The 13,510-nt window shown below is 44.3% G+C and overlaps 1 protein-coding gene across 8 annotated transcripts in view; it reads left to right on the forward strand.

Annotated features, from left to right (window-relative positions):
- Positions 1-13,510, forward strand: part of LOC119461693 (neprilysin-1) — a 559,943-nt gene that overhangs the window by 80,920 nt on the left and 465,513 nt on the right. For 7 of the 8 annotated variants that reach the window (XR_007468232.1, XR_007468229.1, XR_007468231.1 and 4 more), the window contains exons 4-5: positions 10,544-10,612; positions 12,444-12,506. Coding sequence is in view for 1 of the 8 variants with exons in the window: in XM_049671919.1 (XP_049527876.1) it covers positions 10,544-10,612; positions 12,444-12,506 (132 nt within the window). In the remaining 7 variants the exon portion in view is untranslated. Of the gene's footprint in view, positions 1-1,752; positions 1,937-10,543; positions 10,613-12,443; positions 12,507-13,510 lie in introns of those variants that run through there. The other variant, XR_007468234.1, reaches the window with a different exon arrangement.

Consider the following 13,510-nt stretch of genomic DNA (forward strand, 5'->3'; position numbering starts at 1 on the left):
ACGTTTCGTTAGTTTCGATTGTTCCAAAATACCGAATAATTATTTTATCGTTAATGCGTAATATTTGATTTCGTATTTGAAATTTCGAATATTCGTTCAGCCCTATAGTTGAAAAGAAACACGATTGCACGCAATGACGTTAATTGTGGGGCATTTATTTAACCACTTAACATAAATTCCAACATGTGCTTCGGACCCGTATAATGTTTGCACTCATATTTAAAAGAAAGTCGATCAGGTAACTTTCTTTCTTCTAATACTAGTGTTAGACAATCCTGCGGACAATGTGGAAGTATAGAATTAACCTAAAGATTGTTTCTTCTTTGTGCAAAATTGGAACTGCGCCTAGAAATCTCTCTTGATAATGTTGAAGTTGAAGCATTCAATTCGAACATAGGCATTAGCGTATCTCACACCCTGTATATATGTGCCATTACCACGTTCACTGTATGAGTTCGTGCACTCGTGTACTTGTGCACGCTCTTTTTTGTAGCTCGGTTAGACATTGCCGATAGTGTCGCTGCGTTACAATATACGTATTACTGCAAGAAAGGTGAAGCGAAGACACGTGAAACAATACCATAAACTTCGGAAGAGTACCTGGATTTTTTACCGATTCTTTCATGCACTATCAGTTTCTGTTCCCGTTCGGATCCCCTCCGGCGAAATGTTCGTTAATTGCCATTGACTGCAGCACGTTTGTCTGCGAACTGATAAATAGCTCAAGTGTATCACTTCGCCAGTCATCATCCGTCATTCCCTTAACAATTGATATTTGTGGAGAAGGCAGCAACATGTTGTGCTTGTTGCCAGCGTTTCGAATCAATCAATCAATCAATCAATCAATCAATCAATCAATCAATCAATCAATCAATCAATCAATCAATCAATCAATCAATCAATCAATAAGCCAATGAAATAATCAATGAAGCAGTTATTCGAGCAGCAATCAATTAAATAATCGATTATTCACTCACTCACTCAATCAATTATTTATTATTATATAGTTAATTAATTCTCTCCAGCAGAGAGTGACCTCTGTGCCTCACTTTGAATAGATATTGTCCCTCTCTTTTATCGATTTCCGCGTTCAGGGATTACGGAACTATATAAAAAAAGCTTATCGCTGCGCACAAGGGCTTCTCGAGAACATAAATTGTAAGAAGACGCAGAAAGGACGCAATCTCTCACCAGAACGCTCATACGAGTCTCGCAAGGCTGAGCGCTCAGATGTCAGCGTGTTTCAAGATGTTCCCATATTCCCCCTGCATTTTATTTTATTGGGAAAACTGTGATCCTAGTTTTATAATAAGTGTACCGGTTTCTAGGTGGGTTACCTAAAATGCCTATTACAGGGAGGCAACTTCAACTATTTTAGCGGGCAATCCTCCAGGATACAGTAAAACGTAGTTGGCGATAACTACAGGCTACTATACAAAGCAATCAATTTGCACTTCTGCGCAGGTAATCATGATATTCGCTTCTTACTTTCTCCACCAGTATATACCTGTAATTACTGCTAGTCCCGTTCCGGAAGTGTTTCTCGAATTGCTTGACCGGTTGTCATGATTTATCTCTAATTTCTGACAATGAAAGAAAAAAAAATGTAGCTTATGGATAACAGCTCGCCAGTCTTTGCAAGCAATAGGTTGCTGACAGAGGCAACCAAGCAGATAACGTCGCTTTAGATAGGTTTATCGGCTCGTGCTTCCCCAACGTCATTTGCGGCACTAGCGTCATCAGGGTGGACTGCCTCATTTCGCATTAAGAATTGCACCGAAGAGGGCGGACCGCGTGCAACCGTGTAGGTGCGTTGAAGGCTGCGCTTGGTCCTGGACCGCGGTCGCTTTTCACGTTGCGGCGGCTGCTATGGTGGATACACAAATCTAAGCAACGCCACACGCGTCGGACGCAACCGTTGCACACAGGATACTAGGTATGGATGTTTTCATTTTAAATTGAGGCTCTTTCCTCGTCACGTGCCGACATTTGACGTAACTATATGGCTACCGAATTTGAAACGTCGGCAGTATATAGAGTGGAACCCGCGGGAAACTACCAGGTAATTGTCGAGGCAACAATTGTCAACCTTTGTTGATAACTTTCTTAGTAATTTTTAAAGCTAACTATTCTTCAGCTCTTCTCTCACTTTGCATAGACGGCTGTCTGGCTGAGTAAACTGGGCAGATCCAGGTAGCATTGTAATCAAAGCTGGTCACTTGGTGAGGCGATCATGATATTAGTGCGCGATGTGTGTCTTTTTATCGGGTGTTAGATTGCAACGTGGGCCGATTCTATACAAAATGCAACGCGACAGCACCTACATGCCTGGTATATGTCTGATACAGCTAACCTATATGGCATCCCAGTGACATACCTGACAGGCCCTAGAGGGAAGCTATCATTTCACTTTGACAATGAATATCGCTTCACGTTGACTTTGGCCCGATGGTTACCGGCCAATTTTTGTTTTTGTAATCTTCTAAAGAGATCATGGTCATATCTCTTTATGTTCACTTTGCTGCGTCATGCGCTGGGGGAAAGCAGCTCCCGTGGCTCATTGACTATTATCGGACATTGGGCTGCTGAGAACGAAGACTTGGGTTCAGTTCTGAGCTGCGGCAGAATGGCGGCAGAATGCAAGAACGCTCGCTTAGTTATATTTAAGCGCAGGGTGAATAAAGTGAATCAAAGTGGTTAGGGTTTATCTAGAGGCGTCCCTGATAGACTAGTGTGCAGCTCGACGACTTTAATTGCCATTAATGATTCGCGTCTTTCGCAATTGCTGATATTGTTTAGCTTACCGTTATTATTTGGTAGGAACCATTTCGCTACGTTTATTTTTGTGGAAGTTGCGGACTTTCTATTACAGCATATGTATGGGAAAGAAAAGCTGCCCTCACGTGCGTAAAAAACGTTCCGAGATCCTTTTGTTAAAATAGTACTGACGCGATATTACTTTCCAGTACCGAGGTTGTGAATGCGTCATGATAGATTGCATTGTTCCTTTCCAGGAATCACTGAAAATAAAAAAATAAAATGCGCTGCCATACTGTTGTTTATTTTTCTATGCACAATATATCATCATACCGAGCCTTATGCCAAAACGGGAGGAAAAAAATTGCTCTTTGTCAAGTCGGCCACAACAATTACGATGAGGCCAGGTCCAGCATTTCGAGACTATACTTTATGTGCGAAATGAAAATGTCCAAAAAGTGTTTCTTCAACCTTTATATGGTAAGCGTCATCCTTTCACGTACGAAAAGTGTGTGGTAGTTTCTACAACTTAACAAGAATGTGTAAGTACTAGTTTAAAACAATGTATGATAGATTTACCAGCGAATGGCTGCCTTGCCGCACTCGAGGAGTACAGATGGAGAGAGCGTTGACGTCAATTTTGCCTGCTTTCTGTCTCTTGCTGTAGCACCTAGGAAGTCCCGAGGTAAAAAAATTGGTGCAGTTCGCCCTCCCTTCTCTATACGGTGCACGAAACTGTAGCAAACCAGCAAAGAGGTGAAATAAGGGCTACTTGCAGCTGTTTGGAGCTGCGATACGTGTAGACCTGCTAACAGTTGCACTGATCTGTGGTTTATTATCATTCAGTTTTTTTTCATTGGCCCAGTGCTGCATTCCGACGAAGCATTGTCTGAAAAAAAAACCTGCTTTAGGCGTGAATACTCTAAATCCTATAGACGTACGCCATTGCATCTATTACTGCGGGATTGATAGCGCAAGAACCGGCGACACTTAACGGTGTTTAAAGTTAGACAGAGAAATGTCCTGTTTTTGCGCTTCCTGAGCCAAGCACGCTTTAAACCTTGAGCTGCAGACCTGCGGTTATCAGTTGCTTACCGTATGTAGCAGACGTGTCTACGACACAGTACCTTCCCAAGTTTGTGGCTTCTGTCGTTGAACCCATGAATGGAGTGGATTCTGGGGGCGTCAGCTGTTGTATTTTGGTCGTAGTCTGTTTTTTTACGACTGCTCAACCCGGCGAAATGTCTGCGTGAGTTTCTAGACTTCAACGAAACTCAATAAATAATGTGATGGAGGGAGTGCAACTACAGTTGATGATACCGTCTGGATACAATGAATTGTTCCTCCGCTGATACGTGTGCCGTGTTTTTCAAGCTGGCGCTTTCTCTTTAGACAAAACAATCGTTTCATAAATTGACTGCCCGGAGGTGGATGCGCCTGCATGGCAACAGTGAAATCACTCATTTAGACTCCAATTGGTTGATACGAGACATGTGTACTGAGCTCCAATGTATTAGTCTTCACCAAGAACAAGGACGTCGTTATAATTGAATAACTGTTGTTACGATGAAACTGTGATAATATGATAAAGACTCGACAAACCATGACGTGAGCAGTGAATGGGCTTTAGAGCTGTGCACCTGCAAAAGAAACATTTTTGTCGAAACTGTCTGATAGAATGAATCCATCACTCGATAAAAATTGTTTGCTCTCACCAAAGTCTGCCAGTAGAACAATTACGTTTTTTGTTCTCGAATACGAGCAGCAATGCGAAACAGCTTTGTATTTCTACTCAAGTGATTATTATGAGTTTGTACAGGAACATCATCGGTGCACGTGCAATTTCCTTTTTTGTTTATTGCACACAGAAGAGAGTACTGATTTCGATGGTCTGTGATTTACTACGCTGTTGGTTTCTTTCCGTGCATTCAGGCTCACTTCACCCTGAGCCTCACGCGCATTTGCCTTCAACCGCACATTTCCTTCTCCAGCATTCTTTTCGTTTTCGAATGCATCGGTGCCGTAGCGTCAATGCATGAGGTCCCGAAAAGATTATCGTCTTGTACGTCACAGTGGGCTCTCCGTTCTTAATCAAAAGTACGCAGCGGTTCCAGTTGAAGACCCAGCCCTCTTGCATTGTTTTCATGTCATGTTTTACGCTGTATATACGGTACGTATATGTGCGAACTTGGTGCAGAGGATCACGTGTACATCGCCTGCATACGGCGACAAACACTGCTCGATTCATTTGCAGCTGTCTGAATAACACACAAATTGTTGTTCAGGTTTCTAGAGGGGAAACGTATCTGTCAATATAGTGAGGATGGATGGAAGGGTCAGCCACTAAAGAACGGACAGGACACCATTGGGTGAACGCATCGTGTAGATGCCCAAAAAGCAGTAGGCAGGTAATGGAGACGGAAAACTAACACGTGAAAAGCAGAAGCCGTCATCACTATAAGTAGACTAAGTCTCTTTACTGCCACCTTAATAGCCACGAATGAAGGAGACGTGATCGTGTTCTGGCATATTCAAGGCTGGATCCGCTGGATCTGTTCACTGATATGCTCCAGCTACTATGCGAGTGTGCAACGTTTTGAGGTGGGCCGTACTTGTGTGACATGCAGTTTTGAAGCATATGCTTCTGCTGTCACGGACACCTGCTGAGAATGTATTCACACAATGAATTCTGCTCAGTCGCAGAGAGAGTGTCTAACCAGTGCCTGTGAGCAGTTATGGACTGTACGTACGTTGAGACTTTGGTTGCGCATGCTTGTCAAAAAAGCTGAGAGGATATTTAATCGGAGAGCGAGAACCAAAATATTCTACACCGGAGTTGTTCAGCGTTCTGGTAATATCTTCACGTCCATGTATTCGGGGAAGTAACATTGCCTATAAGAGATTCCGACACTATTAAATTTGATTTATTACTGAGCTTAAGCGTTCTTCATCTATTCTGAGGTAGAATTTCGTAACGAGGCAATTTCGGCGTCTGCTCGGTGGTACTGGAAAACAGGTATTTTCTCGAGACAGATCGCTGGAATTACCAAAGCGCGCCGACGGTCGGAGCTGTAAACCACAACATGTGGCCGGGACGGAGAAACCAACCTTGCAGACAGATAGAACCAGAAAATTTCACTTTCGCAGCGTTCGCCGCAGGTTTCAATTTTGGTGCTCCTTGAAATTCGATCACTGATTTTATTTAACAATATTTTTCACTGCATCGACAAATCGGCTCGCCGCAGTACTTAGTTATGAGGTGTCCACTACTCGTTCTCCTGCCCCCTTCTGAGAGTGCATATATGTTATCTAAAGAATACATCCTAAATTCCTAACTGTATATCTGAATGTAGAATACACGGCTGGGTTGTACAACCGCCTTTGAATGCATTTTGAACGCTGTTGTGAGAGTGTGCGCATCACCTCTCACGACTTCCCCTTTTCTTTTTTGTTTCGTTTCCACCAATGTAATGCAGCAAACCGGATGTACTCTTACTCAGTCTGGCTACGGATAGCCGACACGAACGCTCCAACTCTCAGAGCGGAGGTTGGGTCTGTACTGGCCAAGCCATCAACTCCTCAGTTCACAATGTGCTCACAGCTTCAGTTGTTGGAAGTGAGCTGCCACGGGACACAAGATTGAGAATCGTCTCCATGGCGGAGAGTAGAAAGAAAGCTTTTTATGGCGGTAAATGATGATGGTCGTTAACCATTCGGTATGAGCTTCGAAAAAAAAGGCAAAATATTTTGCATGGGTATACTACCTTTTCCCGATATCGAGAGGACGGTCGTTTTGCCGCGAATGATGACGCTTGTCTCCTTTGTTGTCATACAAGGTAGATATAAAGTGAGAAAGACCTTATGTAAGCTAAAAATGATATCCCAGGCGTACACGCAGGATATTTCAAAGAATGGATGTCAGACATATGCCTGCGCATATGAGCGCCGAGAGAGAGACAAAGCCAGAGAGAAAGACGTTTATGAAATTAAAAAAATGTACACGTATTAAAAGGTAACCCCAGTGGTCTTTCCGGTGAGGTGCCTAGATTAACCTTACCTAGGCACATAGGTGCCTAGATTAACCTAATCTAAGCACCTCACCGGAAAAACCACTGGGGTTGGCTTTTAATACATGTACATTTTTAAAATGTCATAAACGTCTTTCTCTCTCGCTGTCTCTCTTCAGCGCTCATATGCGCAGGTCGCCCCCTTACCTGGCATCCACTCTTTGCCATCGCCGAAACCCGTCGCGGTAGCTCATTGGCTATGACGTTCCACTGCTGAGCATGAGGCGAAGTGCAAAACGTTCATGTACCGCGCACTGGCTGCATGTTACTGAGCCTCAGGTTGTCAAAATTGATCATGGCTACGGTGTGCATATTAATCATGGTTTTGGCACGTAAGACCCCAGAATTTTTTTTGTCATCGCCGCAGTGCCCGTTTTGAAGGAAACAGAGCCGAAGACTGGACACGGAGCCGAAGAACAGACACAGATCGTTGATTGTTTGCGGCTCAGGTTGTCCCGTCTTTATACATGCATGCATGCATGCATGCATGCATACATACATACATACATACATACATACATACATACATACATACATACATACATACATACATACATACATACATACATACATACATACATACATACATACATACATACATACGTACGTACGTCCGTCCGTCCATGCGTACAATACACGCAAGCACGTATAGTAATCCATGCACGCACGCGAAACACAGATGCGCATCTATACATTCGCAAAACACGCAAGACTCGGATCCACAAGCAAAGCACATATGCACATAACTACGTGCGCAAAGCACACATGCAGATGGGAAAAACAGACGCGTTATTAAAAACAAACATTCGAACCTCAGAAATACTGCGGAGAAGCTATATCTGACTGCAGTCTCGCGAACAGGGCAGCAGCTGTTTGTGTCGTCCGAGTTCCTCTGATCAACTTTTGTCGACGAGTCTTCGAAGCTCGACAAGCTTGGCATTCCATTGCTGCTCTTGGACGCGTCTATGTGCGTGAAGTGCTCGAGCGGCGGCGGAGGCTAATCTGTGCGCTGACTGTTTGCACACAGGCAAGATATCAGAGTGAGGAGTGCGGGCTAGCGTATGTTTCTCGGGCGCTCCTGCCACTAGGAGGGCACGCTCGAAGTAATGCCGTCCCTATAAGGCAAGTGTCCGACGAAGCAAGGTTGCTACACTATAGCTTGGCCGGACAATGCCTGAATTGACACGATAGTTACATATATCACGGTAACAGGCCAGTGCGTTTAAGGTGAGGGGACTGTCACGTCGGTTGGACCATCTCTGTTTATTCGAGGGTTCCGAGGCAGAGCATGGACTGCGATGAGATGAAGACAAATTGAATTGAATTAAATTCTTTGGTTTTACGTGCCAAAACCAAGATCTGATTATGAGCCACGCCGTAGTGGGAGACTCCAGATTAATTTTGACCGCCAGAGGATCTTTAACGCGCCCACAAAGCGCGGGCCATGGGAGTTTTTGCATTTCGCCCCCAACAAAAGGCGGCCGCCGCGGCCGGGATTCGCTCCCGCGACCTCGTGCTTAGCAGCGTAAGAGTCACCGCGGCGGGTGAGATGAAGACGATGCCAGGGTTGCAGCGGCTCCGTTCCTGAGCTGGACTCGCGTGCCTCGCGTTCGCCACGAGGTTATCGTATAGTGCGGCTTCCACCAAGGCGCAAACTGCCAACTTCCCTGCATGGACGAGCCGATACAGATCTTCAGATTACTACCACGAGGAGATATGACGCATTCTTTTGCGGTGATGTCAGAATAACGTGTCTCGTTGCCCAAAGAAGAAACTTGCATGTGTTCGGGTAACAGCACCTTCGGCATTACGTCGTCTTCAGTAACATACTTGAGGTTCTGGTGACTCGTAAAGTCAGGTCACGCAGAATGTAGTAGCAGTCTTCCTTGGACTGCCTACATGTACACAAGGAGCGGAAACTGAAAAGTGGCGAACGTGAGAGGAACCGCTGTTCTGTTATGTTAAGAGAATTGGCATGAATGGAAACGCAACTGCTTTGTGTGCGTCTCTTTTTCCTTGACACCCGTTTGCTCTAAAGAGTACATGAGCAGCCCACCTGTACCATAGAGTTTATATAGAAGGTGACGCGATGGGGGTCTTTCTAATTCCAATCCGCATGGTTTTGTTACTTCGTAACGTCACGGCTGTCATTTTGATCTGGTAAGGTGACATAATGAAGTCGTGGTCCCTGACCAAGTAAAGGTAAAAAAAAAAAAAAAAAAAAAAAAACAGACGTTTCGGAACCTGTAGGGATTCCTGGGTGACACTAAGCGTGTTACCGAAGAACCCGTATCATCATCATACACTGAATAACTACGGTGGAATAACTATGGTGAGAGTCTTTGTGTCCGATGCGTTGAAGCCGAATTAGGCCTTTCAACACTTCTAATAGGAGAAAGGTAGTTGTGTCATCCCCGTATATATCTGGTTAGATTCACGTACGCCATCTTGGCGTGTGGAATCACATAATGCCTACATGACTGCTTTTTTTTTTCCAGCGAACGCGTCATGCTTTGATGTCGAAATTAATTTGACAGCCAGTTTGTTGCCTGCATGATTATAGTGAAATGTTGTATTGTAACAATCAACAATTACGTCGTGGTTTGTTTGTTTTTTGTTTTCGGTAGTTCTGAAGATGGTATCGCTACGTCCATTACGCGTTGCGTTCCTGTACCTTTTCAATCACAATCTATTTCGGTCAGCTACTTCGTGACCTCGGGCCTGAATTCACAAAAACTTCTTACGCTAGAATTTTTCGTAAGAAAGAATTTTTGTCAATCCGGATACTATACATATTATTAGCGAATGCGGCCAGCCTATGGCAAAGCGAACTTACGAAAGAAAAGCTTTGTGAATCTGGCCACTCGTTTTCCTGCAATTTATTGCACCGGGGATATAAATGGCATGCTATTTTTTACTTTGTAGAAGTCAGATTGAGGCCTAAGTGCAGCTTGTGCTGTTTATATTGAACGTGGACACATCGATACTCGGGCATCAAGCGAGCTTTGAGTCGCTGCCTCAACGGATACAAGCCACGAGATATCGCCACCTTTTGCTTTCCGATATGACGTCAGCTCACCGACGTGTTTATCAAGGGCAGACTTTCTTATGCAACTGTATGTATAACGTATTGTAGGTATAGCGTATTGGGCAAGTGTCGTGGCAAACCTGTTTGCATGGGAATTCCGGTGGTTTCAAGAACAATGCATTTGGGGGTATCCAGAACAATGCTCACATCCTGTGCGATTATCTTGGCATCCCTCCAGGTGAACCTGGCCAAACGCATTCACCCGTCGGCCTGCGACACTAAAATAATAGCGGACGGACTCCTCCACGATTACACATACAGCCTTTGTGAAAAGTACACCGGTTACTTAGCGCCTTCTTAATAAATATGTTATTCAGCTGTGTGGTGCTGTTGCACTTCTCTAACTGTGCCGTTGTCGGTTGCACCGTATTTATTACCATTTCAGCGCATTGAAATTCCTCCAATTGTCATGAATTTCCCGGTACAACGGTGAATGGAGATCTTTGGGGAAGGATGTTGGGGGGTGCCTTTTGTTTTTTCCGTAGCTGCTGTCTTAATTAAGCTGTAATGAATATGACGACGACGACACAGCAATGTAATTGTTTACGTGCGCTGGAGATTATTTACGGGCGTATTCGTCGTATTCCTGTTCTTTTTTTTTCTTACGTTCTCCTTCTATCTATCCCCACAGACGCAACTGCAGCCGGGAGTTCCCGTCAGCAACGGGGCGGGGGCCGTCAACGCTTCCCGAGCGTATCAGGTGAGACACCTGGTGGCGGATGAACGTTGTTGACCGCACGTTCTCTGCTGCGTGCGTAAGCACAGCTGCGTCGCGCCGAGTGTTGCGTTGGGCTGCAGGAATGCGCCTGCTGACGAAGCCCGCGTCGTCGGGCGCGTGTCCGCCGGCAAATTCATAAAATGGAGATAGAGTGATGAAAAAGGAGCCACCAACAGGCGACAGCCTGTGTGGTTCTGACGCGACCTCTTCTCACAAACGCAGTGCAGTTGACCTGACGAGAGGCTAACATTGACCTCAATGCGGCATATATATATATATATATATATATATATATATATATATATATATATATATATAAAAGTGCTCCAAGTGCGGTCACAATGCACCCAACATTGCCCGCCGAACATGGTCGTTGTCATGTTTGCGAGATTTGTGGACCCATAAGGAGAAAAACCAGTGTTAACCTCTCGTATATTGATAACTTGAAATATCATTTACATGGTCGGCTCAAGGTGCTCCGGCAACGCTGAAAATTGCTACGAGACAGCACTCATGCTGTATTTCGAAGATAAGCTGGTTAGAAAAGTCATGGTGAATTTTGGTTATCCATGATATACGCCACTTACGTTTGTAATGAAGTTTGGTAGCTCATTTTCACGACCCTTTTATTGCTGTCAGAGCACTCTGAAGTGGTCAATGCCAGGTGCATTATAGTGTACGAAAGAGAGAGAGAGAGAGACAGAGAACCCATCAAGGGAGTTATGGCATCGTGCAACAGGCGATGAAAAAAAAGAAACGTGATAAATTTTACTTCAGGCGATTGAAAAACTGGAATGCGTGCAATAGATAAAACAGCAGTAGATAATATCTCTCTTGAGGAAAGAGAAATAGATGGTTCTACGCATGAGTGTATTCACTCAATGCGTAGAACAGATAAGAATCACGGAACCGGTGCGAGGAAAGTGAGACAGAGGCAAAGCTGACATATAATTAGAAGGGGTGACATAACTAGAAGAACTTCCGAGGAAATAAAACGTATTTTTTGATAGCTGATTGAAATTCTTCGTTCCCCGAATGAAGCTCTAGAACAGTACAAGAACAGAGATAGAGCGCTTCTTCCGTCGATTCGTTTCTGTCCGTTCTTTTTCATGTCAGGCTGTATTCAAGTAACGATAATTTCAGGCATGACGTGTGTTTGACTCAGGCTGAACGAAGGTAATGTCACATTTGCACGAGACACCTATAACATGCAGTGAACGCAATAAAGCAATGATGACAACTATGTGATATACTGTCATAATGAGGCCGTAGTGCGCGAACGTATTCTCCAATAGAGAAAAATACTGGCATATAATCTCGCTATGATCTCATGTTTTTCGCACCTACTTTTTTGCACATACTGCCGTGAAAACGATAACGCGAAAGATTGCGCTCGGTTAAATTGGAGTCTGTGATTTCTCTCGAGATAATAATAAAATCCGAGAAAGTGGAGGACTGCTGCACTAAGAAATTATTTTGCAGCAAAGCTTATGACCTATGCAGGATACGTGGTATGGAATTAAATCAGAGGTGGGTGGGAGGACGCGAATGGTGAGCCACTGTAGCCTCATTATTGTCCTTTACGAACGTTTGTATCAAACTGCTCACATTTGTAAACGTTCCTCAGTTCCCTTGTTTTCGACAGGTTCCGCGAGAGTAGGTCGACCACCTACTTTCGATACTTGCTACGTGCCGGATTTAGATGAATTTAGACAGACGGTATTTTAGCACCTTTTTTGTGTGATTAGCTTGAAGCGCGGTGCACATAATCTGACAGCTAAGACTGCTGTGATTTCCTCTGCTTCCGTTGCAGCCTGGAGCTCACGTGACCAACGGCACTCAAGGAATCTTCACTGTCAGCGGTCAACTGGACCGAGTGAGTGTGCGATTCAAAGCGGAATGCTAGCACTCTCGTGAAACTCTTGTGCGCTTTGTCTTATTGTCCGCACTATACTTCTGCATGTCCAAACGATTAAGCATCACGGGTCTTCGTTTTAGTCAACTGGGGCTCGTGTGCGACCGAGCGTGTCACCGCAATAGCAAGAGCATCTGTGACGATGAATGTCGTGAATAAATAAAGAATCAAAAGTAAGCAATGACTGACTGCACCGCGGAGGAGACAAGGCGTAATTGCCGCATTTTTAGCAGTGCATGCAGGAGAGATATCTTAGAGAACGCGTACCTTGTGATTCCTCGTCCCACAGGATACGTTTGAATATATTTTGGGTTAGGAAAAGAGGCCGGATAACAGAAACAGGCGCCCGTTTCGACGCGCAGCTATATCGTCAACGGTTAGCACTTTTCGGTCACTTGATTTCTTTAAACCAAGTCGGTTCATATTTTACAGTTTTATTTGCGGTTTACCGACAGTGCACACTGGAAGTACGATCCGTACGTGAAAATTACGTCTATTAAAGAGGCGGTTAGGAAAGCAGCAAACATGAGGAACCATATTGAGAGCTAACTATTCAATATTGTATATTGTCGTTTAATTTTTCAGCCACTTGCGCCATCTTAGGCATGTCTGTGCACTTCGTATTACTTAATGTGCTGTATCACAAACTAAAAGGCTACAAGAAATAAAATCTTGGGCTCACCTCAGAGAATGGTCTATTGCGCTAAGTAGTGTGAGCCCGCGCATAAGTTACCGTGAAATGACCGGATACAGATAAGCGTGCAAATATCTTTAAATCGGAAATAACATTAGAGTACCTGTTAAGTAATATCCGTCCACAGGTGATTGGGAACGAACAAATAAAAATACACTTCAGGAAACTCCAACGTCAGGCTACTCCGAAGCTATAGCGAACGTCTAAACGCTGAAACACAAGAGTCGCTCCGGCACAGCGAATGCAGATCTTTTCTTTTGTGGTAGCAGAC

The sequence above is a fragment of the Dermacentor silvarum genome, chromosome 8 (assembly GCF_013339745.2).
Source record: "Dermacentor silvarum isolate Dsil-2018 chromosome 8, BIME_Dsil_1.4, whole genome shotgun sequence".
Lineage (NCBI taxonomy): Eukaryota > Metazoa > Arthropoda > Arachnida > Ixodida > Ixodidae > Dermacentor > Dermacentor silvarum.